This window comes from Scylla paramamosain, chromosome 9 (genome assembly GCF_035594125.1).
Source record: "Scylla paramamosain isolate STU-SP2022 chromosome 9, ASM3559412v1, whole genome shotgun sequence".
Lineage (NCBI taxonomy): Eukaryota > Metazoa > Arthropoda > Malacostraca > Decapoda > Portunidae > Scylla > Scylla paramamosain.
This window is the reverse complement of record NC_087159.1, coordinates 2,402,501-2,427,248: the sequence shown is the minus strand read 5'-3', so window position 1 is coordinate 2,427,248 and position 24,748 is coordinate 2,402,501. Positions and strand designations below refer to the sequence as shown.

The following is a 24,748-nucleotide window of genomic DNA, read 5'->3' as shown; positions in this document are numbered from 1 at the left end:
AAAACATACCCAAAACACAATCAAAACACTCCAAATCACTTCAAAACACACACATATATATCTAAACCACTCCAAAATAACCTTGACACTATCAAAAAACAAACAAACATCCCAAAACACAATCAAATATACATAAAACACACCTAAAATCCTCAAACACTTCCAATTGTCCATGAAACACCACAAAACACAAGCAAAATGCACCTAAAGCACCTCCAAACACACCCAAACCCATCTACAAAAACCTCAAAGCCCATCCAAAACACACCGAAAACACCCCAAAACACATAATAATAATTATGATAACAATAAACAAAAATACGACACTCTCACCTAAGACAAATATTGCAAATAAAGACAAGGCACCAAGGGGAACTACCTAAATATTGTCTTGGCATTTTCCTATTTTGCCTCCTCCTCCATTTTTAATTTCTTCTTCCTCTTCCTACTTTATCTCTCCTATTTTCTAACTCCTACTATTCCTACCTACACGCCTGAGTTTAAAAACAGCTGGAAACATCTGGAAAACACTGGAATTTAAGTTGAATATTGAAGAAGGGAGGCTGGAGTTGAGCAGGTCGCCTGGAGGGCCCGGGATGATGTCATGCCGTGACTCCCCGAGTGACGTGAAAACCCTCCTTGAGACTTAGTTACTGGGGAAGTGTGCCTCCTAGTGGCGCCCGCTGGTAACGTAGGAACAAGCCTGCCGAGGCAGGATTGGGCCTACGGCTAAAGTGCTTTCCCACGAGGTGAATGTGAGGCGGGGAGTTGGACAATATTCCATCCTCCCTTATCAGATGTTCATAGAGTAATGGGGTTCAGCCAGGCTTCGGAGCCCAGAACAGCTTCACTGATCCGGAGTCCTTCTGTTGCTTCGGGTTCTCTATCCCGTTGGGGTGGGGGCCGTCGGGGTGATTTGCCGCGTCGGTGGGCCAAACCCACTTACCCTCAACATCGGTAGTCACTCTGGCGCTTCCGGGATGACGGCCCGCTGGTTGGAAGGTAGTTCTTCACCTGCCTGAAGACCAGCGGGTTCATGGCTTTGATAATGGGGTACACGGTGCGGATGCGGTACCAGTCCCCCCCGGGTCGGAGGGGCGGGCATAGAGCCTCTGTGTTCGTCCTTAGAATCAAGGGCGCTCTAGCAGAAGGCGTACGTCTGCGAACCGATGTTTCGTGCTGCGGCGGGATTAGTAAAGCAGGTAGCCAACCGCCTGGTCTGAGAGTGGTGTCCTCAGCTGGAATCCTGTCGGGGGCGACCTCGGCAGGTAGGTTTCGCATCACCTGTGCCGTTGAAGACAGTAGGTGTGAGTAGTGCTAGCTCTGCCCACTACCCTGTCGTCCCCCCACAAGGGGTTGTCCTGGCCGCCTGCTATCGGCTGCTTGGTCACCAAGCGTGGGTAAACGGCGGTCGGACAAAGCACGACTCCATTGCTGGAATTTAGCCGATGCTCTGCCGGCTTTCAAGACTTCCGCCGTCTCTGCCTCGGGAGACGATAGTGGGAAGACGTAGTGTGCAGGTTTAAAAACAAGAGGTTTGGTTGTTGGACAACAACAACAACAAACAACACTGGTAGTATGCTGGTTTGAGATTACCCGCCGGGGACGAGTGGTGCCTCCCTCCCGCAGCACGATCGCAGCACTAACCCCGATCGCCGTTATGCGGCGATCGGGGTTAGTAGAGAGCTCTGTTGGTCCACCACCAACTCCTCCTCCTCCGATCGTCATTGTCGTCGTCGCTATTGGAATTAACCATGGGCCCAGCTGGCCACTACTACGACGACGACTACTGAGGCACCAAACGCCGTGGTATCCCGTGGGCGTGTAACAACAGTTGGTCTACCCCACGCTCCGGCACGGAGCGCGGGGAGAAAAAAAGATTTCTCTTTTTTTGGGCGGGCAGGGCACGATTTGCCCCGCCAACGGGTCAACGGCACGCTGCGGGAGAGCAAGCGAACCGCGACCACCCATAAACTTTTTTTTTTGTGTGTGGTTTTCCTCCAAAACCAACAACACGTTAATGATCCTTCCGCAGGTTCACCTACGGAAACCTTGTTACGACTTTTACTTCCACTAAATGATCAAGTTTGGACATCTTTCCGTCAGCTCGAGGCGCCGAAAGAGCCCAGCGGCGGCAGCAGAACTGACCGCGACGTAGGCCCGGCATCCAAGAGCGCCAGTCCGAAGGCCTCACTAAATCATTCAATGCGTGTGTGGTAAGACTGACCAGTGCCGACCTGAACACTCCAGCTAGCCATCCTACCTCTCCAGCGCCACCTGCCCTCACTGTCCCCTACCCGTCTCCCGACTCGCGCGCGCACACACACACACACACACACACACACAAATTGCCGGCAAAGTTGACATGTCATCAAATAATATAAATATCCTCTTTTCCACCACTACCCACACTCCCTAATAAACCTCTTCGCTTCCCCACTCCCAACGTGATATAAGTCTTGGCTTCCCCACTCACCACCCCAATCCCCTAATATAACTCCAGGCCTCCCCACCTTCCTCCCCGCTAATGTCATCCCATGACACCACACTCAGGTATCTAAGCAACCACCAAATTATTACTGACGATATAGTCTGCTCGTTATATTATATATGTTAAGGCTGTTAAGAGAGAGAGAGAGAGAGAGAGAGAGAGAGAGAGAGAGAGAGAGAGAGAGAGAGAGAGAGAGAACTGACACTCATTTCACGCGACCCCTGATCACACACACAATCAAAGCAAATACGTAATTTTTCGTGAATATTTTCAATGTGTGAAGAAGTAGGAAGGAAATGGAAGGGAGAAGAGAAGGTCGAGGAGAAGAAAAGAGGGAAGAGGAGGAAGATGCAGAAAAAAAAAAATAAATATATAGATCTCTCTCTCTGTATATATATATATATATATATATATATATATATATATATATATATATATATATATATATATATATATATATATATATATATATATATATATATATATATATATATATATATATATATATATATATATATATATATATATATATATATATATATATATATATATATATATATATATATATATATATATATATATATATATATATATATATATATATATATATATATATATATATATATATATATATATATATATATATATATATATATATATATATATATATATATATATATATATATATATATATATATATATATATATATATATATATATATATATATATATATATATATATATATATATATATATATATATATATAGTACACCCACTCACACCGAAACATTATTCATTCTTCGTTGCAAATTAATATTTAGAATAACGGAGCAAGAAACAAGGAAACGTGTACCAAATGTTATACTTACTCACTACTCGTTTACTTGCTTCATTCCTCCTGTGGCATGTTACACAGACAATGGAGCATTAGTAATTTGTTAATAAAACTCCAAATATAAAGCATGGTGGTAGGACTCTTACACTTGTACAGGGAATAAAATGTTTTGGTGTTCTGTTATCACTTACTACTCTTGCTTACTTGCTCCATTTCTATCGTGACATCCTGATACAATGAAGCAATAAAAATCTGTCAATACAGCCTGAAAAAGTAGTTGATAATACGTAAAATATATATAAAAAAACTGGATGATATTTTGATGCCCTCTCCTCGATATGGTGCGCATGTTCATTGGTGACGCCCGGGATAAATTTTTAACCCTCAAACAATTTGGCACAACAGAGGATGCAAGAATGACTTGAAAAACTAAAGGCCCATTGCATCAGTGCACACAGCAGGAAATATTCTGTGCAGTGTTGAATAAAAATCTGTGTAAATGCATTAAGAACCGGAGTGTTGTGAAGAACAGAATGGGTTTCATGTGGACAGAGTAGCTAAGGATATCACGTTTTTGGTGAATGAAACGGTTGAAGTTTTCTAGATAATGAGAAAGCTTATGATGGGGTGAATCAATAAATGCCAGGTAAAGTCTTACAAAATATTGGGTTGAGTGCAAAGATTAGCATAGTGCTGAGTATATGTTGACACAAGCACTAAATTCAGACTAGGAAACACAGAAAGACTGGGCGAAGAGTGAGAGAAGTTAGACAAGGATGTATATTGTCACAAACCTATTTTAGCTTGCACACAGTTGTTAACAGCCAGAATGAGAAAAATTATTGGAGTGTGTAGGGAATTTGTGTGCTCTTTTAGGCAGATGATGAAGTGGTTATGAGTGAATCATTAGATGTGCTCCAAAGTGTGTTAGATCATACTCCATTTGTTCTGTCTTTTTTCTTTCCCTGCAGGAGGTGCCATTGCAAAGGCTGTTGATAGAGGCATACATTGAATATGGCAAGGAAGGGATGAGTGAGTCACCCGCTGTCCTTCCTCGGATTCACAATTCTTATTTTTATAAATAACTAGACTAGGATATTTATGCACACACTAATTCTCTCTCTTTATTATCAAATAGTGCTATGCAACCCGATGACATGGTATTGATGGAAATCAACTTTCCGTCATCTGAAAATGAAGAACCCACATCAGACACAGAAGTGAAGCATGGTTTCAAGCAAGAAATAAAAAAACTTTCAGTTTTGAACATTCACCAAATATCATGTTATGTCCGCCCGTTCATTTCATCATGACATACCAAATTTGAAGGCATAAAATGTTGATACAAAGATGGATCTACCCATTCATTTACCATAACAAACTAACACAAAAGCATTTAACTATTGGTAAGCAGAGTGACTTACCTAGGCCACAAGGACACAGCAACCTCCAGCAGCCTTGATCTTTTCCTCAGCCTTGCGGGAGAAGAACTTTGCCTTGACGATAACTGGCTGCTTGGGAAGATTACCCTTGCCCAGAACCTTGTAGTAACCCTGGAACAACAGGCTTTGTTTAGTGCTAGTCTTAGAGTCTCTTATGAAACTTGAGTATTTCCAGCATTCAGCAATGAACACTCGCCAGGTGAAGTCCGACCGCCCGTTCACAATATCATCATTAAAAAGAATGAGACAGGTAAGTAATGCTTTTGACTGTCCAAGAGATCCATTTTCCCCAATACAAGACATTATATCTGACATAAGATGTAACATTGTATGCATATCCACTCATGTCAGAATACCCTCAGCAAGAGGACTGTGAAGATTGTTTTCCTCCTTGTCTTAAAACGACTATTCATGCCGACAACTCTTTCTGGGACACACTCAAGGTGACAGCCATGATCCAATGAATAAATGTTTCCTGTACTTAGCATTCCTCATGGCCAAGGCCATGAACTGAATTTCTGGCATGCAATGATCATTCCAATGACATAATATAAACACCGAGGAACCTTTACCAAGCTGTGGATTCTGTATGACAGTATACGTACCGATCTCACAACATTGATGACTGGCGCCTTCCTGCTGATCTTGGCATAGTTGGTCCTGGTCTGTTCGGATACCAGGGACCACAGCTTGTCCAGGTTGACGATGGGTGCCCACCTGTGGTTGGGGCGGTCATGGTAGCCCCTCATACCAACCTGTCGGGGTAAAGTGACATCAGCAGCAGTTCACGTTTACCATTACCCAAGATGCTGCAGCTTCCATGCCAGTGTTGTGATCTACATCATGTGAGTCTAATGTGCAGATTTTGTGGCACAAATTTTACAAGAAGAGCACCATCAGATTCCTGGAATATATTTTACTGGTTTTCTGTGTATGACTGTCAGTAAGATTTTCAAAAGGGAAATTACATAAAATTCAAAAAATATTTCTCTAATGCCTCACTTGAGAGAGAGAGAGAGAGATCCATCGACACCTTACCTCAGGAATGTGGACAAAGTGTTAAGAATTACCAGTTATGAATTTATATTTTCTCCCACTGAGGTTGAGGCTGTAGTTCAATGAAGTTTTCATTATCTGGAGTATATGATAATAACACTAATAGTATACTTTGGCTGAATAAAAACTACATAATTTAAAAGTAACATAAGAGAGCCATAGAGAGCCTTGTTATACACATTAAAACAGCCAGTTCTAGCAGAAAAGGCAATGCAAGCACCAACACACTTTACTTAAAACACATATCAGAGTCAGTGACTATTGAAGTAATGGCATACACTATGAAACAGTGGCATCCCTGGGCACAATCCTGTTACACTGCCAGACACATCATTGTGTATTTTTTAGGCAGAGAGCCAGGGCTGCTGTCAACAATAACAAAATGAGGGATGATGAATGTGTGTATGTTGTGGCAGCCTTTAAATCTGATTCTAGAAAAAGTTGAAAACATTCATCTATGGCAGAAGTAAACAGGAAAGGACTTGCAGTTAACATGCTGAACAGTGTACACAATAAATGGATAGAGTACAATATAATATCCAACATAGAAAAAGAAAATACGACTAAAGTATCTAGAAAAAATATTCATAAATTGAGATTTAAAGTTCTCCACATCTTAAATCTGTACAGGGAGAACGACAATGTGGACATCTGGCGGCTGAGGTGTGAACAAGACGTGATATCTCCAGTTCAGGAGAGATTAAAAATATTGCTTCCTTAAAGTACTAATTTGAATATTTCTCATTCTGTTTTCTAAATTCCTTATCAAATGATTAAGTAACAAATGAAAAGGAAATACTGAACAGCAAAGATCTAAATTATACTTACTTTTCCAAAGTATCCAGGATGGTACTTGTCAAAGTTAATTCTGTGGTGGTGCTGGCCACCAGCGTTACCACGACCACCGGGGTGCTTGCGGTGCTTGCCTGAGGTGAACAGGGGAAGTAAATCTTAGATATGCAACACAACTGAGGGTAACACACCTTGGTATGGTAATTTCGTTAAGAATCAACCGATAACGTCTTCTAACATCGTCAATTTGAGAAGGATACTAATTCTAATTTGCCTATGTCCAAGGTAGCAAACAACATACACACTACAACACACGAATGAAATGCACTGCTGTAAAACAATCATGTGCGTTAAATTTTATGCTTTCAGTCTATATCAAAGCATTCATATGTTGCAAGCCAGCTACTCTCCTGAAGAACACAAACTATCACACTCACCAACACGGCCATGTCCGTGGCTCACGTGTCCACGCAGCTTCCTGGTCTTCTTCCTGTGTGTGGACTGAAAAGGAAAAACAAATTTTTAACAGACAGCAAATGAGATTACGATAGATCAAGATTGCGGCTCAGGTTACATATTCTTATTAACGTAAAAACATATTATCCATAAATAGGCAGAAATTAGAAGCACCAGCGCATCTAATAACCACAACCATTCAAGTTAACAATAATAAGAGAGTAATCCCTTTAGACTCAACCTAAACAAACCCAACCTAACCTACACAACACCTTGCCCTCCACCACCATCACCTCCACCTTCCCAATCACTCAAAGCGCACAGTATAAAACGTAAACCAATCCCAGAAGCCAAAAATACACCATTAACTTGCCATCTCAGCTTGTAATCCCCAACAGCTAGCTTCTCTCCAACACCCAAACAACAGGCGCCGTGACAGACCCTCGGCCCATGCTCGTATTTATCCCTATTTATCCACCGCACCCGCCTCTCTCCACTGCAGAAAAGTAATGCAATAGCTTGCAGGGTTACTTGGCTGTCTATGTGTCACTGTAAGACAACGACATGATGGCTGGGGAGGGCAAATGAAAGCAAAATACAAGACTCCCCAGCACAGTCCTCACCATGTTAGCGGCGGCTCGTGGAAAGGAGGTAAACACGCACCGTCCGCCAAGACACTGGCTCTTATCCACATTTTCTTTTTCATCTTTATATGCATAATTTTATTCAATGAATATATAATTTTGTTTTATAAATTATTAGAAATTATTTTCTTATATTTGATGATAAATAATTCTTGTTTTTAGTGATAGGGTTACGATAGATATTTTGTCTCAAATTAAGAGAAAACGCTACTATTTAATGGTAAGCTATTCTACTTTCATTTTCTTTTTAACCTACCCCTTTCTTTCATCATTTCTCTCCTACTCTTACACACACACACACACACACACACACACACACACACACACACACACACACACATTCAGATTTTTCTCCAGTTACGTTTTTTTCGATAAAAGTGATAATCATAAGTATCTACAACTGAATTAATAAACCTGGTTAAGCTTAGAAATCAATGATAGAAGTACCATGAACAATTACAATAACAGATACAGTGATATAATTGATAGATCGTTGCAGTGTTCATTTAGATAGTGTAACATGTAACAGCCAGCCTTGTAAGAACCAACAAGTCTACTGGTGCTTGATCCTCCATTATCTTGATTATGTTCCTTTGACTGGGAAGAGGAGCCAGACAAGAACCTCATACACCTTCCTCACCGTCTTGATGGAAGCCTCACATGGGTGTACAATGAGGCCAGACTAACTTTCCACGGGAGTCAGTCACCCAGTAGTGTCGCCCTTTCCGTCCCTTCCTTCACGGCCACGCACCTTCTGGCTAAAGGTCGAGACGAGGCCCTGCACTGACCTTGGGCCTGGCCAGCTCGTGCGTGCGTGCGTGCAGAGACGATACTTCCACTCACGATTTGCCATCACCAGCTGTCGCATCACACACGGGTATACATTTTGGAGCAGTTTGCTGTGACTTGCATGCGTGCCGATGTGAAGTGTCTAATGTACCTTCATTAATGGATGATGATAATGATGTTTTTTTCATGCACATTGGACGGTTTGCTGTGACGTGCATGTCTCATCACACACGGTGCATTTTGGAGCAGTTTGCTGTGACGTGCATGCGTGGCGATGTGAAGTAAGGTGTCTCATTTATCTTAGTTATGTATGATGACAGTAATAGCGTTCTGTCTCATGGTTACTGGATGGTTTGCTGTGACGTGCATGCATGGCGATGTGAAGTGAAGTGTGTAATGCGTCTTTATGAATACATGATGGTAATAATAGTATTCTTTTTGAGGAGTATTGGATGGTTTATTCATACGGGAAGTGCCAGAGAGGCTGTGAGTAGATTATTGACACGACAGCCGGAATAAAAAGCCTGGCGCTACTTGTTCTGTCAGTCTCCTCAGGCAGCGCTTTCCGGTGGAGTGGCTGCGGGCACGCCGGGCCGCCGCGGGGTGTGCTGCGTTCCACAGTAGATGAGGGAGCGGGGGAGCAGCACTCTCACCCCGCCTCGGCCCGCCGCCCTGTGTTGACAGGAAGCAGCGGTGAGATGAACTCCTTGTCTTTGTGTTTTCCCCTCCCCCTCCTACTGTAGGTGGAGGGAAGGGTAGAGAAGCGGGGCCCTGGCTGAGTCTTCTTCGGAAAAAAAAAAAAAAAAAACAGTACACATAAAGACTAGCATGGATCGCTTTAACGTGCAGTTTTTACCGTCACTGCGGGATAAATAGTTTCCCACGGTGGGTGATATTGCTGCGTCAGGAGGCGTGAGGAGGCTCTTGCAGGGCTGAGGTTACTCCCAAGCTTCTCTATCACAAATTCCTGAGGCTGGATTTTACAGCTAATAGGAGCCATGCCATTCACGGTTCGATGATGCAGTAGAAAACTTGCTATTCCGAAATTAGATTTTTAACCTTTTTTTTATTTTTTTTTATTTAAGTATTGTAATGCCTGTCTTGTAGAAGAAACCTGACGTGCTAGTGGGTTGAACGAACGAGCATTTCACTAACCACCTTATTTTATTTATTTATTATTATCATTATAATTTTTGTCCATTTTGATCGTTATCTATTCTTTGTTAGTTTCTTTGTATACTAGAACAATTTTGGCAGCGACCATGAACTCATCAAACTATGGTTAATGATCCGGTGCTTTCGTCCACAGTGGAATCGAGTCCAGCCAGCATTCACGCCTGCTTCCTGTGCACTAATAATTCTACTTGTCGAAGGATTAACTAACCTTTATAATGGATGGCAACAAGGCCGTACAGCTCACCGTCACATGGCAAAACACAATTCGCTCTAATAACCCCTCATAACAGCCAGACTGTGCAACAAGCGGCTCCTTTACTAATACATCCCTTACACCACCCATAGTGTTCACTTCTGTCCAGCATCAGCGAATTCCTTGTTGGCTGAGTGAGGGGCGCAGCATGTGTGCGCATGTCTCCACTTCATCGCCAAGCTGAATCAGATCCTGCGCGACGTAGCATAGCGAGGCATAACCAGCGGGAGAGATGCTTAGTTGATTCGAGTACGGGAGCAAGACCTTGATGTAGGTCTCTTGTACTCCCTCATTTGCCCGCCATTTCATGCTGGGTTTAGGTTATGGGCATCCCTTAAGTGACTCACTGAAAATATTACTGCTTCTCCCTATCGTTTGTTGCCTTCTGTGCCTTACACGCATCCACCATCAGCAGGTGGCAACACTCACTTTTGTGTTCGAAGCACCAGACCAACAGTTTGCGGTCATGAAGGCTTTTATGAAAGTGATTCCTAGGTATGGTGAGCCAGGTAGTGAAAGATAAGTAATGGATGAAGGTTAAGAGTAACAAGAACCATGATGAGGAAATGTGTGTACAGTGATCACACAGCCACACCTGCAATTTGTCTTAGGATCAACATACACGATTACTTTAAAATATTTTATTATCGATTTACCTAAATGGTGATGATGTTAATGACAGACACCAGTTTGTTCTCCACACAGCAATGACCAATGAATGCAATGATGGAAATATAAAAACATTCACATATGATCCAAGTATAAAATAATGACAGGGCTTACAAAGGGGGGGCGCTGGGCCCATAAGTTACTGCGAGCTATGTACAGAGAGGGGCAGGGCAGGGCCGTGGGCGGGGGCGTGACTGTCCCCACGGCCTCGCTATGTACACACTACCACAGCTGACTTAGACCAGAGGTAAGTACGGCGGCACACCGCACGCGCACAGACAAACACACACACACACACACACACACCCACACATACACACACACACACACACACACATACACACGCGGGCGCGGCACATACCGGGGTATGCGCGGCAGGGCGGGACTAGACAACGTGGCCCTGGCCGGCGCCAGGCTCGGCACTGTAATCAACCACCTTTGGTATGAGCAGGTATCACGGGTCACCCACACCGACGCCCCCGCCACAGGCCTGCTGGGCCGCGGGTGAGGGTGGGCGGGGCAAGGGACAGGAGGGCAGGCGCGGGCCCCGTCATGACCGGTACGTGCGAATCACATCCCGGATGACAGCGCGGCAGATGGGGCACTGACCCCCGCCCCGTCCCCGCCACTGCTGCAGCGCACACTCGTAACACATACACATGTGTCCGCACATGTACAGCACCGAGTCCACTGGCTTCTCGTAGCACACCGTACACTCGTGCAGGGCGGGGCCTGGTGGCAGATCGCCCCTGGAGGTGAGGGTGGAGGAGGCAGACACGGGCTCCATGTAGGCGCCGCTGTACACCGAGGACATGGTGCCGTGCCCGCTGATGGGCTCCCGCGGCGCCGGCAGTGGGGGAGGTGGAGAGGCGTTGTGGGTGTGGGTGGTGGGCGGGGAGGGTGGACTGGGCGGGAGACTGACAACCAGAGGGGACGCCCGTGACATTTGTGGGTGTGCAGGCCGACCCACGGGTTCTGGCCGCCGAGGAGGCGAGCTGGAGGCTGTAGGAGAAAATTATTGCATGATTAGGTACATTGTCTGTTGTCAGCAAGAAATGTTACACGTAAACACGTCCTTTCTAGTTCGTATTACAAACGTATTTTTAGTTTCTAAAGGGTGAAGGCAGTTAAGGGACTTGAGAAAGGAAAGGACACTCACCTGGCTGCTGTGGGGGCGCCGGGTCGTGCGTCACGCCCAGACTCCTGATCTTGCTGGTGTTGCCGTACACATCGAAGAAGGCCCACAGCTGCAGCGTGTGGTCCACGTGCATGAAGACCTGAGGGGCAGCGCCGTTGCGAGAGAAGGTCACCTCGCCCTGGTGGGAGAGGGCGAAGGCCAGCTCGTCGGCAGGCTGTGGGGACGCCGCCACGTCCTTGCTCACCACCCAGTACTCGAGGCGGTCTAGAAGCAGATCACAGTCCTCTGGCAGCTCGGAGGGCTCAAGGCCCGCGGGGTTGGCAGATGTCAGCCCGAAGGCCAGGGCGCCCACGTACATAGCCTCCACGTGTAACACCTGCACCACCAGGCGCTCCCCGGGCCTTAGTGGCCGGGCGGTGAACACATACCCGTGGGAATACTCTGTCTCGGTGCGGGCCGCCACAGTGCGGTCGTTGTTCAACCTGACATTGCGGCCCCGCACGCGGTGGAAGGGCAGCGGAGTGAAGGCCGTGTGCGCATAGTGCCGCAGCGGGAGCGCGTCTGGGGCACGAGGCGTGGGTGTGAGTGCCAGCTGAGCCATGGAGGGCTGCAGTCTCTCCACGCCTGAGTCAGGCCTGGCCGGGGGCTGAGTCTGGGACTGTGGGGCGGGCAAAGCGGCTTGGGGCACCACCCGGGAGCTGGCTGTGGAGGATCCGGGGCTCAGATCATTCACTATCCTGACCCGGTTGTTGAGCTGTGACTCCGGGTCCAGGAACTCCACCGCCGTGCTGTTGCCGTACACATCGAAGAGTCCCCACAGCTGGGAGCGCGTGTCCACGCCGCTGAAGAACACGCCGCGCTCCTCGCCGTTGATGCCGAAGTGGACATCGCCTGAAGAGTCTGCATAGTAGAAGAGGATGCTGCCCTGCTCAGCGAAGCGTTCACTGAGAGCCTTGGCCCAATAGCCTGGCTTGTTGGTCAGGTCTGGGCAGGCGTACTTGGGTAGGGCGTCACGCAGGCCGGCTGGGTCCTGTGAGGTGAAGCCAAAACGGATGACACCAGACCAGTTGCTGTTGACCTCCAGGAGCCGCAGACACACCCTCTCGCCGATCCTGATGGGCCGGTTGGAGAAGGCAATGCCTTTACAGAAGCTCTCTGTTCTCCGCGCGACCCTGCCGTCGTTGGCGATGCGAACGTTCTCCCCGCAGACTGGGTGGAAGGTCAGCGGCGGGAGGTTGGACGTTCCTGACTGCCGACCCGCTGAAACAGAGAAAAGAGGTTAGGAAAACACAAGCGGGAATAATGCGCGCGCGCTCTCTCTCTCTCTCTCTCTCTCTCTCTCTCTCTCTCTCTCTCTCTCTCTCTCTCTCTCAAAGCATACACTATTGTACTAGTCAAGGCCACATCATTACCACAGCCTCCCTCTCCCTCCCCAGAGCCTAACAGTCTCCGGAGATTACTTGTTTGCTTCTTGCACTAGTCACCCAAACAACAGTAAAGGCCAAACACACACACACACACACACACACACACACACACACACACACACACACACACGAAGAAAAAAAAGTGAAATATACACCCCACTCTCACTCGCATGGCCTAACGCTACCCACTACCAAGTCTTTCCCTTTCACTAAGGAAGAAATAAAACCAGTAAACTGTTCTCGACATATACGGTACCATTACTACAAACGTGCAAATCACCTCTCGGAAACATCTCAAAATATATTAAACGCTTTACAATTTAGTAGAGCCACAAATTAGGTCTTTATCCAGCAGTGCGGAGTGGGAGCGGCAAAGTAGGCGTGCAAGACTCCCACTCCCACGCCCAGCTCGCACGAGAGGTCAGCTGGTGAGCCACGAAGCCAACAGTGAAACCGGGTCGAGAGAAAGGGTCAGGGAGGGCTCGGTCGTGCAGGGAAGAGCTTTGTTGTAGGTCGACCTGCCTCGGGGTAAAGGTGGACCCTGCTGCCACTCCTACTGACGGCGGAGGGAAGCAGGAAGGGATACAGGGCACAAAGGAACGCAGGCACACTCCAATGAACAGCTGTGGAATGTATAGCCAAATACATCTACTTAAAGACTCATTCGCTTTGAATCAACTATACGAGGCAATGATGCTTAATTAAAACTTTATGGTCCTTTCCCCTTTGATTCCTGAACTAGAAACCTTCTACTTATCTTCCCCTCTGTAGACTGTAAACTCAGACTAAGGCTGCCTAAAGGCTACTTAACACCAGCAGCATCCACGCACTCCCTCCTTCACTCCTCCCCGCCTATCACCTCAGCGACCCAATGTCACAGCCACTTCCGCCGTTGTCAAGCAAAACTAACCATTACCTCGTATGTCCCTCGTTAGCCGCCTCTGCCGTGCTCTGGTTATCACGCATTTCATCACCAATCAATAACACGGTACGAATACCACCATTATATCATTAAAACACCACACTCGTCTCTCTTAGACAATGATGTCTCGGAATGAACGACTGGAAGCTAATTACGAAAATCAAGCCCCTACACAATAGACCGTTAAGTGGTTCAAGTCTCGCTGGCGTTCAAAAGTGACATTCTCATCCCATAGAATTTAGCAGACAACTGATAATCCCCCATGACGTGGGGATCGTATTTAGACTCGAGGAGGGTGTGTGTGTGTGTGGCGAGGGTCGTCCTGCCTCCAGGAGATCGCCACCGCCATCCACCCTCACGCCTCGGGTCCTTTCCCACCAGCACCAGCGGCCCCTCGCCCCCCTCCAGTGGACCACAGCGGAAGTGCTGCTTACCGGATGTGAAGCGCCGTCGCCCGTGCCGCAGACGCCACCAAATTGCTGCCCCTTCCCACCACTCCGCCTTCCCTCCCTATACAGCCCCAGCACCACCACCATCACCACCAGGCGCAGATGCGGTGCTCAAAATAGCCCCAGTCATAACACTACCTCTGGTTATAACTACTAAGAGAGAGGATGCTAACCTAGTCCCATGCGTCTCTTGAACTTCTTGAGGACCTTCATCTTCTTGAATATGGGTCCCGCTGTGTAGCAAGTGACAGTGGGTTCTGCGGCGTACTCCTCGATACACAGGGCAGGCATCACGGCGCGCCTGCTACCACTCGCATCCAGGGCGATGCCGCCGTGACACACCACTCACAACCAAAACATACACTCCGCTGATTCAGTGAAGACGGCAGCACTTTCACTCCACTAACACAGAGGCTGCAGTTCTTTTTACTATTTCCAGGTGAATAAGCGATGCGTGTAAAGGTGTTCACTATTCGTTGGTAGTATTTTCCAGCGTCACAGACTCCTTCAGGTAACGCATTATCCTCTGGGCCTGGCGGTGAAGTCCAACGCGGTGTTATTATTAAGTCCCGGCGTGACAGAGTGGCGAAGACCAGAGACGCGTATCGGAGTGTCTTCCCCCAGCGGACTGTGACTAGAGACTGGCGCGAGCTGAATGTGGCGGTGGGAAGACAGCTGCTCCCCCCCTCACCCCTGACACCGGGCCGGGGGACTGGGGGAGAGCGGGAGCGAGAGAGAGGGACGGGAGAGCGGTAGGTGAGAGGGGAGGAGCTGGGGGAGAGGCGGACGGAAACAATTGTGAGTTGGTGATTACTAATTTTCATTCATTTTAGTTTCCTGCTAAGACACCTCAAGCCTCCGAGGTGTACATCAGAGCCGAGCAGCACCGAGGTGTGAACGAGGATGCCGGGGCCACACCGCCAGAGTTTGTGCAGTTGCTGTCATCTGAATGCGAGACAAAGGGAGGTAGGAATCCCCTAATACCACACATTGTAAATACATCAGAGTGCCTTGTGGATATAAATACAAACACCTGGAAACTGGAAGAAAGCCAGATCGTACCGCAGGACGAGAGGGACGCGCCTGGAGGTTAGGCAATAGTGTGGCGTCATCCTTGGAGCAGCGGGGCTGTGTTACCACATCAATAATGACTTCAAGCGCAATCTGAATTGCTTATCAGAATGCCACTTTTAATTTAACCCATAATTCACAGCCACATGCCTGGCAACACCGGAAAACAGGGATGTTGGTTGGGTAGGGGAGGGCGAGGTAAGAGGGGCGGAGCAGGGGTGGGGGAGGGACAGATGTTCAGGCTGCGCGCACGAGCTACCACACTCCCGCCGACCCCGCCACTCTGGTCTGGGCTCCTCCCCGCCCCCTACCGCATTTCTAATGTTTCTAAATTTCGCCTGATGAAAACACGATGCCATGGAATGAAAATACTGATAACTCGGAAAGGTGGAAGGGAACCGGGGGGTGTTATCACGAGGGTGGAAGTGAAGATAAACAGGGACATGTGGCGGTAGAGCTGTCATGTGTGGGGCTGGTAGTTTACAAAAAGTAACACTCTCGTCCCAGGATTTTTGTGAGCTTTCCAACGTTTCTTCGTAGTTGATAACGGCAAGGGTGCACGGAGGAGTGGCTAGAGAGAGCGTTGCGTAACCAAAGTTGTGTACAGAGGGAAAAATAGAGTATATAACGAGGCATCGTCAACACCTCCAGGGTACCCAGCACAGCACAGCAGCCCGCGCTCTGATGGCAGCGCTCTTGCCACCCTCATGTCACATAATATTATTCTTAAGCTAATTGCCGTGCTCTCCTTCGTCAAAGTCAATCGTTTTGCGCGTTAGATTCTAATGTTACAAAATAGCGGGGATGAGGTTGAGTCGGAGGTTAGAGGGTAAGAGTGAGAAGCTGCAGGGACACGATCCAGCGATCCTCGGAGGATGGAAAGGCAGATGGCAGTGGGTGAAGGTAGCGAGCGTGTCGAGGGAGGCAGTGGTGGGCTGGCCGTGGCTCCCTCCAGCCTGTCTGCCTGCTGTTGTTCGTGTCCTCGCCACACATAGAATCTGACAGATAGCTGGACGGGACGCTGCTGCCCCTGACCACCAGAACCGCCGCGTAGGCACTGCTGCTCCTTGTGACATGCCTGTGGTGACCGTCAAGGCTGCCTCTCTGCCTTCCTTCTCCCCATCCAACCTACGACATCCACCCCTGACGAGGACCAAGGGAGGCATCAGAGAGCTCCTCCTACTCGTATCCTGCACCGTCTCGCTTTCCATCACACGCGTTGGGAGTGTCCTGAAGTAATGGTTCCTGGTTTTATGTGCCGCTCCTCCACGCCTCCTTCCCTTTCCCCTTCCATTCAATCTCGCTTCCGACTACCCGACCACCATCTACTGTTCTCACGGATGCTTACAGGGAAGAAGGCATTCCATTTCCCTGCTCTCCCACCCCCTCCCCATCACACACGCCTTTTCCTTCCCTTCCCTGCCTTGTCCTGCTTGCCTTCGACTGCTTACTTGCTCGAGAGTCAACTTTGTTTCCTTATATATATATATATATATATATATATATATATATATATATATATATATATATATATATATATATATATATATATATATATATATATATATATATATATATATTCTTACAGTCGTTTACCTTTCCTGGATGCGACTTGGCGGGGATTTGGAGACTCACGCGGCGGCCAACAGTGAATGAGTAACGGTGTGTGTGTGTGTGTGTGTGTGTGTGTGTGTGTGTGTGTGTGTGTGTGTGTGTGTGTGTGTGTGTGTGTGTGTGTGTGTGTGTGTGTGTGTGTGTGGAACGAACCAGAGCAAAAATAAAAGGGACATACATCTCTCTCTCTCTCTCTCTCTCTCTCTCTCTCTCTCTCTCTCTCTCTCTCTCTCTCTCTCTCTCAGGAAGGTCATAACAAGTCAAGTGAAAGGATAGAAGGTGGGTCACACGCGAGCCTCCTCCTCCTTCCCCTTCCTCCTCTTCCTCCTCCCACTCACTCCGTTTCCTCTTCTAGTTCTCAACCCTTCCATGATGTCGTCTCTGCTATTTCCTTCCCTTTCGACACCATCCACTTAGCATTCACGAGGATTATCAGTGATTTTCCCTTTACTTGATGCGTCACCACGGCAGGCAATCCTTTATTCACACAGTCAAGTTATCGAAAGCACAATGATTCAGTATGTGTAATATAGAGGTGTAGTTATATGAATCTCGTGTTCTTAAATGTTCAGGGTTCTCATAAGGACTAATTTCAAAGGCCTCAGAGATTATTAGTGGGGTTCTCATGTTTTTTTTTTCATTAATGGTATAGAATCTTTGTTAAACCGTCACTGGATTCATGAAAACGCCCTTGGAAACCTTAATAACTCCCACTAGAGTCTGTCAGAAGTACGTAGTCACATCCAGTCTCTCTCTCTCTCTCTCTCTCTCTCTCTCTCTCTCTCTCTCTCTCGCTCTCCCCATACGAAGAAATTATCAGATCCAGTGAATAAAATCCGTCCGTATAAAGCGCTGCGCAGTTATTGGAACACACACACACACACACACACACACACACACACACACACACACTTTCAATCTGACCTCACAGATTAACTAACTACGCGGCAAATTTTCAAAGCAATTCCCGGATGTTAAAGAAGGAGAGGAGAAGAAATAATAATAATAATAATAATAATAATAATAATAATAATAATAATAATAATAATAATAATAATAATAATTCCATACCTACTACAGCTATTTCTACTGCTATGACTACTACTATGCACTGACAAACTCCCGTAACAGAGAGAGAGAGAGAGAGAGAGAGAGAGAGAGAGAGAGAGAGAGAGAGAGAGAGAGAGAGAGAGAGACCTTACGAACAATTAATGAAACGTTAAAACAAGAGAGCACAGTAATTAATTGACTGATGAACTAACCACTACAGCACAGCAAGGGGATCATAAGGCGCTGGCACTAACACACAAACATATCATAACTTTCAACGCATCATCGCATACTGAAAAAAAAAAAACCACCCAAAAACTCAACGCGGTACCATTAAACAAACCGACGTGGACGAGACACAATTGAGAGCTGAGGCCGTATTCTGAAACGCTTTCCTCTCTCATCACCACGACTATTTTCAAACGGCGACCGAGACGAGTAGGCGGGTTCTCAAGAGTGTTTCAACAGTAAATAACGTTGATACCTTGTTAATCTGTCACTACAACAATACAAACATCCTTAAAAACCAGTATTACTTCAATTACGGCAGTAGAGGAGGGAGCAGAAATGTTTTAGAATATAGTCCTTTTACCGCATCGCGCAGAGTAGGGCAGAGCTGGGCCGAGTCGAGGCGAGGCAGCCAACAAGCTTCCCCGCTAAAACTATTGATGGATGGGTCGTGATGGGAAAGTGTAGGTCGGCCCCCACCCACCCGCCGGGACCGAGGAAGGAAGGCAGCGGGGAGAAGGGAAGCGAGGGGAGCGCAAAAGAGAAAGGAAGCGAGGCAGAGTAACAGGAAAGGGAAGGAGGTGGTGGACAGAGGGAAGGAAAGTGTGTATTTGTTGTGTTAGGCGGGAATGGAAGGTATTGGGAGATAGATAGGTGAAAAATGCAGGGATGAAGGGAATAAGAGAAGGATGACACTAAAGGATAGAAAGAAGGTAAAACGATAAAGGGAGTGGAAAATAGGGAAGAAAATGTATTTGTAACGTTACGAAAGACAGGAAGACATAAAGGAGGTAAAACAGACGAAGAAAATGATGCAGACAAAAGACAAGGAACAGTATAAGAAGGAAGAGGGATAAAGAAACAACATAAAGAATACGAAAACAAGAAAGAGTAAAAGAGACAAGAACAGACCAAGATGGAGGAGAGTGATAAAAAAGGGAAGGGGAATGGAAGAGGATAACAGGAAGGGAAGGAAGAGTACAGCCAAAAGATCTCTTCCAGACCATTCCAGGAGGGAGATGGAGGGTCAAGTACCGCTGTGTGTGTGTGTGTGTGTGTGTGTGTGTGTGTGTGTGTGTGTGTGTGTGTGTGTGTGTGTGTGTGTGTGTGTGTGTGTGTGTGTGTGGAACAAAGGCGAAGGAAGAGATAAATAGTGAGATGATAAAATTAGTACAGTAGAGAAGAGAAGGAACAATGAGGGCTGGATGAAACAAAGGAAGCAAAAATAAGCTAAGAATTCCTTCATCACCACCACCACTATCGCTATCACCACCACCACCACCACCACCACCACCATCAACACCGCCACCAGCGCCATCAACAGCAAGAACACCAAAGCTACTACCACTATCACTTCCACTAACAACAACGAACACATACTACTACTACTACTACTACTACTACTACTACTACTACTACTACTACTACTACTACTATTACTACTAACACAAAACAAGTATAATAAAACTCAAAATTAAGAAAAGAAAGGATAAAATAAATGAATAAATAAATAAATAAATAAAGAAAGGAAGGAAGAAAGTGAGGAAGAAGAAAAGGAATGTGGTTAGTATTATGGTAGTAGTAGTAGTAGTAGTAGTAGTAGTAGTAGTAGTAGTAGTAGTAGTAGTAGTAGTAGTAGTAGTAGTAGAGGGGCAAAGGGACAAACGTGTGTGAGGTTATGTAGTAGCGGCGGTGGTGGTAGTGGTGGTGGTGGTGGTGGTGGTAGTAGATGGCGGCGGCGGCGGAAGTTGAGGGTTAGTAAGGAGAAGGTAAGAGGTAAGTAAGGAGGTAAGTCAGGAAGGCAGGAAAGAGGCGGGAGGGTGGGTAGGCCTAAAGTTACCGTAAGGAGGAGGAGGAGGAGGAGGAGGAGGAGACTAGGAAAACCGTAATAAAGCGACCGGACGCGAGTTACGTCTTCTCGAGGAGGAGGAGGAGGAGGAGGAGGAGGAGGAGGAGGAGGAGGAGGAGGAGGAGGAGGAGGAGGAGGAAGAGGAGGAGGAGGAGGAGGACAAATATAGAAAAAAAGGGGAGTCGAAAGAGGAAGTAGAGCAGAAAAAGGACGTGGAACATGAAAGAGCGAAGAGCAGTTTGGGATCAAAAGACGAGAAGGAGGACGAGAGAGAGAGAGAGAGAGAGAGAGAGAGAGAGAGAGAGAGAGAGAGAGAGAGAGAGAGAGAGAGAGAGAGAGAGAGAGAGAGAGAGAGAGAGAGAGAGAGAGAGAGCCTAAAATGGCGAAGAGAAAGAAAGAGAGTTTGACAAGAAAATCTAACAAGAAACCACTTCTCACTACCATCACCACTATCACCATCACCATCACCACCACCATCACCACCAAGCAGAGTAACAGGTGACAGAGGGTGACTGGCTGGGTGGCTGTGTACTCCTGCAGGTTCTCACGGGTAGGGGCGACTCAAATTTCGGCCAGGTAACAGAATCAGCCGCGCCAGGTAAAGGGAGGTGAGTGGGTGGGTGGATGCGGGTGGTGAAGGTAGCAAGGCGAAGGTAGACAGGTGGAAAGGTGGGGGTGATGGAGGGGTGGAGAGAACAAGTGGTAGTGATAGTGGTGATGGTGGAGAGAGAGAGAGAGAGAGAGAGAGAGAGAGAGAGAGAGAGAGAGAGAGAGAGAGAGAGAGAGAGAGAGAGAGAGAGAGAGAGAGAGAGAGAGAGAGAGAGAGAGAGAGAGAGAGAGAGAGAGAGAGGAGAAAAAACATCAGAAAAGAGGAAAAAATATACCATGTGATGCATAAATAACTAACTCTCTCTCTCTCTCTCTCTCTCTCTCTCTCTCTCTCTCTCTCTCTCTCTCTCTCTCTCTCTCTCTTCCATGCCCTCATTTCATCACGCCTTCCCGCCTTTCCTTCCTTTCTGGCCACTTGCTGAGTAAAAAGAAGAAAACCTTGTAACGAACAGAGAGAGAGAGAGAGAGAGAGAGAGAGAGAGAGAGAGAGAGAGAGAGAGAGAGAGAGAGAGAGAGAGAGAGAGAGAGAGAGGTTAAGTGTGCAATAACAAAGCCATGACCACCACCATCGCCATCACTACGACGACCACCACCCCCGCCGCTACCACCACCACCACCACCACCCAAGGACGACCCCCTCCTGCAGCCGTCACGACCCCCGTTGACCGCGCCGCCCACGTGACCCTTGACCTATCCCCGCCGCTCACGACTCGCCACCGCCAGCATCTCCTCCTCCTCCTCCTTCTCCTTCTCCTTCTCCTCCTCCTCCTCCTCCTCCAGTTCTTGCGTCCTTCCGTGCAAACACCTCGTATGCTTCTTTTTCACATCCTGGTCTTCTCCTCCTCCTTCTCCTCCTCTTCCTCCTTTTCTTCCTCCTCTTGCTCCTGTTCTTCTTTTTCATCTTTCTACTCCTCCTTGTTTTCCTCTTTCTCCTTTTTTTTTCTTGCTGTTCTTCTTCTTCCTCCTCCTTCTTCTTCTCCCTCTTGTTGATGTTTTTGTCCTTTTTCTTTTTCTCAATCTTCAACTTCCTTTTCCGTGTCTTCTTTCTTTATCTCCTCCTCTTCCTCCTTCTCCTCCTCCTCTTCTTCTTCTTCTTTCTCATACGGTTTTACTCTTCTCTCTCCTTATTTCGCAAACTTCTCTCACTCGATCCTTCTCATGCTTTCGTTTCCTCCTTCTCCTCCTCCTCCTCCTCCTCCCAGCTGCTGTCCCGCCACAAGCCACGGTATCTGACATGGGCTGTGCAATATGTATGTTTCAAGTTTTATTCGTCCATCTTTTGTGATTCCCAGTCTCTCTCTCTCTCTCTCTCTCTCTCTCTCTCTCTCTCTCTCTCTCTCTCTCTCTCTCTCTCTCTCTTTTACAGTTCTTTTTTGATCGATTTTTTTCCTATCGTCATTTTTTTTTGGTATTGTTTATTTTCCTCTCCTTCTCCCGATTTTTATTATTATATTTTATCTCTTATCATTCTAAATACGTACTAACCTCTCTCTCTCTCTCTCTCTCTCTCTCTCTCTCTCTCTCTCTCTCTCTCTCTCTCTCTCTCTCTCTCTCACTCTCTCTCTGGATGTAGTGCAGCAATCTGTTCATTTCTCTCCCTCCCTCCCTCCGTCCCTTCCTCGCTCCCTTCTTTCCCCCTTCCCTTAAATATTTCCTTCATCTTTCCCTCCCTCCTGCCCACTTCCTTACCTGTCTCCCTCCAACCAACCCGCCCCACCTCACCCCTCCCTCCTTCCCTTGCTTCCCCTTTCCTCCTCCTCCTAACCTCCCTTTGCAATCTCCCCAACCACTCTTTCTTCCCACTGCTACCCCTCTCTTTCCTTCGCCCCTTCTACCCTTCCTTCCCCTTTCCCTCTGCCCCCTCCTGCCCTCCCTCTGCCTCCATCTCCCCCCAACTACTTCCCTTCGCCCCTTAGCAACAAGACAAAGGAAAACCACAGGAAGTTAGAATAAGGTGAATGTCTCAGAAACTCACCCACGGACAGGTAAGAAAGAGAGGGAGGGGGAGAAAAAAATAATAAGACGGAAGGTAAAATACAAGGGGAGAGGAAGGGGGAAGGGGGAGGAATAGAGTGAGAGGGAGGACTAGAGTTAGGGGATGATATGGGGAGTAATGGTGGAAGAGGAGATAATAGGGTGAAGGAGAGTGATGGGGAGTGGATGGGGGGAGTGGAGGGAATGGGGGGAAAGTGATCGGTTATGTGGACAAGTTGTTGTGGTGATTCTTTTCATCTTTTTATCTTTCTTTTTTTTGTCTGTTAATTTGTTAGTATAATAATAATAATAATAATAATAATAATAATAATAATAATAATAATAATAATAATAAGAAGAAGAAGAAGAATTACTGTCTTCTTTGTTACCTTCTTTTTGTTATTTATCCGATTATCGGTTTAGTTGTTTACGTTTGTGCTCTCTCTCTCTCTCTCTCTCTCTCTCTCTCTCTCTCTCTCTCTCTCTCTCTCTCTATGATAGGTATGAGACGGATGACGAAATGACGAGAGAGAGAGAGAGAGAGAGAGAGAGAGAGAGAGAGAGAGAGAGAGAGAGAGAGAGAGAGAGAGAGAGAGAGAGAGAGAAGGGACACAAGGAAGCTCTACATGAGGGAAGGAAGGAGGAAAGAAGGGAGGAAGGGAGGGAAGGGAGGGAGGTAAGGCGATAGCGGTGGGACAAAGCGCCCTCCCTCTCCCTCTCTCTCTCTCTCTCTCTCTCTCTCTCTCTCTCTCTCTCTCTCTCTCTCTCTCTCTCTTTACCTTCCCCGGATATCCTGGCCTCGACTTCCGCTGTGATTTTCAGGTGAACACAGGTGCGTGGAGGAGGAGGAGGAGGAGGAGGAGGAGGAGGAGGAGGAGGAGGAGGAGGAGGAGGAGGAGGAGGAGGAGGAAAGTAGAAGGAAGGAAGGAAACTGAAGAGTAGATTGGAGTAGTGAGAGAGAGAGAGAGAGAGAGAGAGAGAGAGAGAGAGAGAGAGAGAGAGAGAGAGAGAGAGAGAGAGAGAGAGAGAGAGAGAGAGAGAGACAAAACACACACCCACAAACACAAGGAAAAAAAAATCAAGAAAAACAGCAAGAAAAAAATCACAAAAAAAAACACATGCCAAAAAAACAAACACACACACACACACACACACACACACACACACACACACACACACACACACACACACACACAGAGACCACAACAAGTCTTTCGGTTTGTTTGCGAGTTCAGCAGATTAGCATGTGGTTCTCCTCGCCTGGGGCTCAACGGATGGATGGATGGGTGGATGGGTGGGTGGATGAACTGATGCATAAATAGGTGGATGGGTGTTTGAGTGGATAAGTGGTTGAGTGGAATGATGGAATGGTGGATAGATGGATGGATTGTGAGTCAGTTGTAGTGGTCTCTGAATGAGTCTGGTTGGTGTGTGTGTGTGTGTGTGTGTGTGTGTGTGTGTGTGTGTGTGTGTGTGTGTGTGTGTTAAGCAGCTTTACTGTTTAGTTCGGTGTTTTGCACTGCCGCGTGTTTCTCTCCCCCACCCCCCGCCCACGCCCCCGCCACACCAAAATACTTCTTTGTTTGCGAACGTCATTGGTTGTGAGTGTGTTGTTGTTGTTGTTGTTGTTGTTGATTTGGTCTGTTTGTATTGATGATGATGATGATGATGATGATGATGATGATGATGATGATGATGATGATGGTGGTGGTGATGAAGTAATGATGGCAAAATATTACGTACAAAAACAACCTATAACCATCCATTATAAACACGTCTTACTTTCCTCAAACGTAATGAAAAAAAAAGAAAA

General features: G+C 46.9%; 2 protein-coding genes across 4 annotated transcripts in view; both read right to left on the bottom strand.

The window, feature by feature from the left end:
* Positions 1-4,438: 4,438 nt before the first annotated feature.
* Positions 4,439-7,759, bottom strand: LOC135103393 (large ribosomal subunit protein uL15-like). Of its 2 annotated transcripts, none has more exons than XM_064009538.1 (6): positions 7,697-7,759; positions 7,055-7,118; positions 6,654-6,751; positions 5,375-5,524; positions 4,752-4,880; positions 4,439-4,515 (listed from the first exon to the last, which is right to left on the bottom strand). In XM_064009538.1, the coding sequence occupies exons 1-5, from the start codon at positions 7,697-7,699 to the stop codon at positions 4,752-4,754; spliced, it is 444 nt and encodes a 147-aa protein (XP_063865608.1). In that variant the 5' UTR covers positions 7,700-7,759; the 3' UTR covers positions 4,439-4,515. The 2 variants fall into 2 exon arrangements, with proteins under 2 accessions (XP_063865608.1, XP_063865609.1); XM_064009539.1 differs by lacking the exon at positions 7,697-7,759 and adding an exon at positions 7,447-7,470.
* Positions 7,760-10,561: 2,802 nt separating this feature from the next.
* The window catches only part of LOC135103392 (protein neuralized-like), a 45,109-nt gene continuing 30,922 nt past the window's right edge, over positions 10,562-24,748 (bottom strand). Inside the window, exons 1-3 of one of the 2 annotated variants that reach the window (XM_064009536.1) lie at positions 14,714-15,193; positions 11,764-13,002; positions 10,562-11,606 (exon numbers count right to left, since the gene is read on the bottom strand). In XM_064009536.1, coding sequence (XP_063865606.1) covers positions 11,155-11,606; positions 11,764-13,002; positions 14,714-14,831 — 1,809 coding nt within the window. In that variant the 5' untranslated portion in view covers positions 14,832-15,193 and the 3' untranslated portion in view covers positions 10,562-11,154. Of the gene's footprint in view, positions 11,607-11,763; positions 13,003-14,713; positions 15,194-24,748 lie in introns of those variants that run through there. The other variant, XM_064009537.1, reaches the window with a different exon arrangement.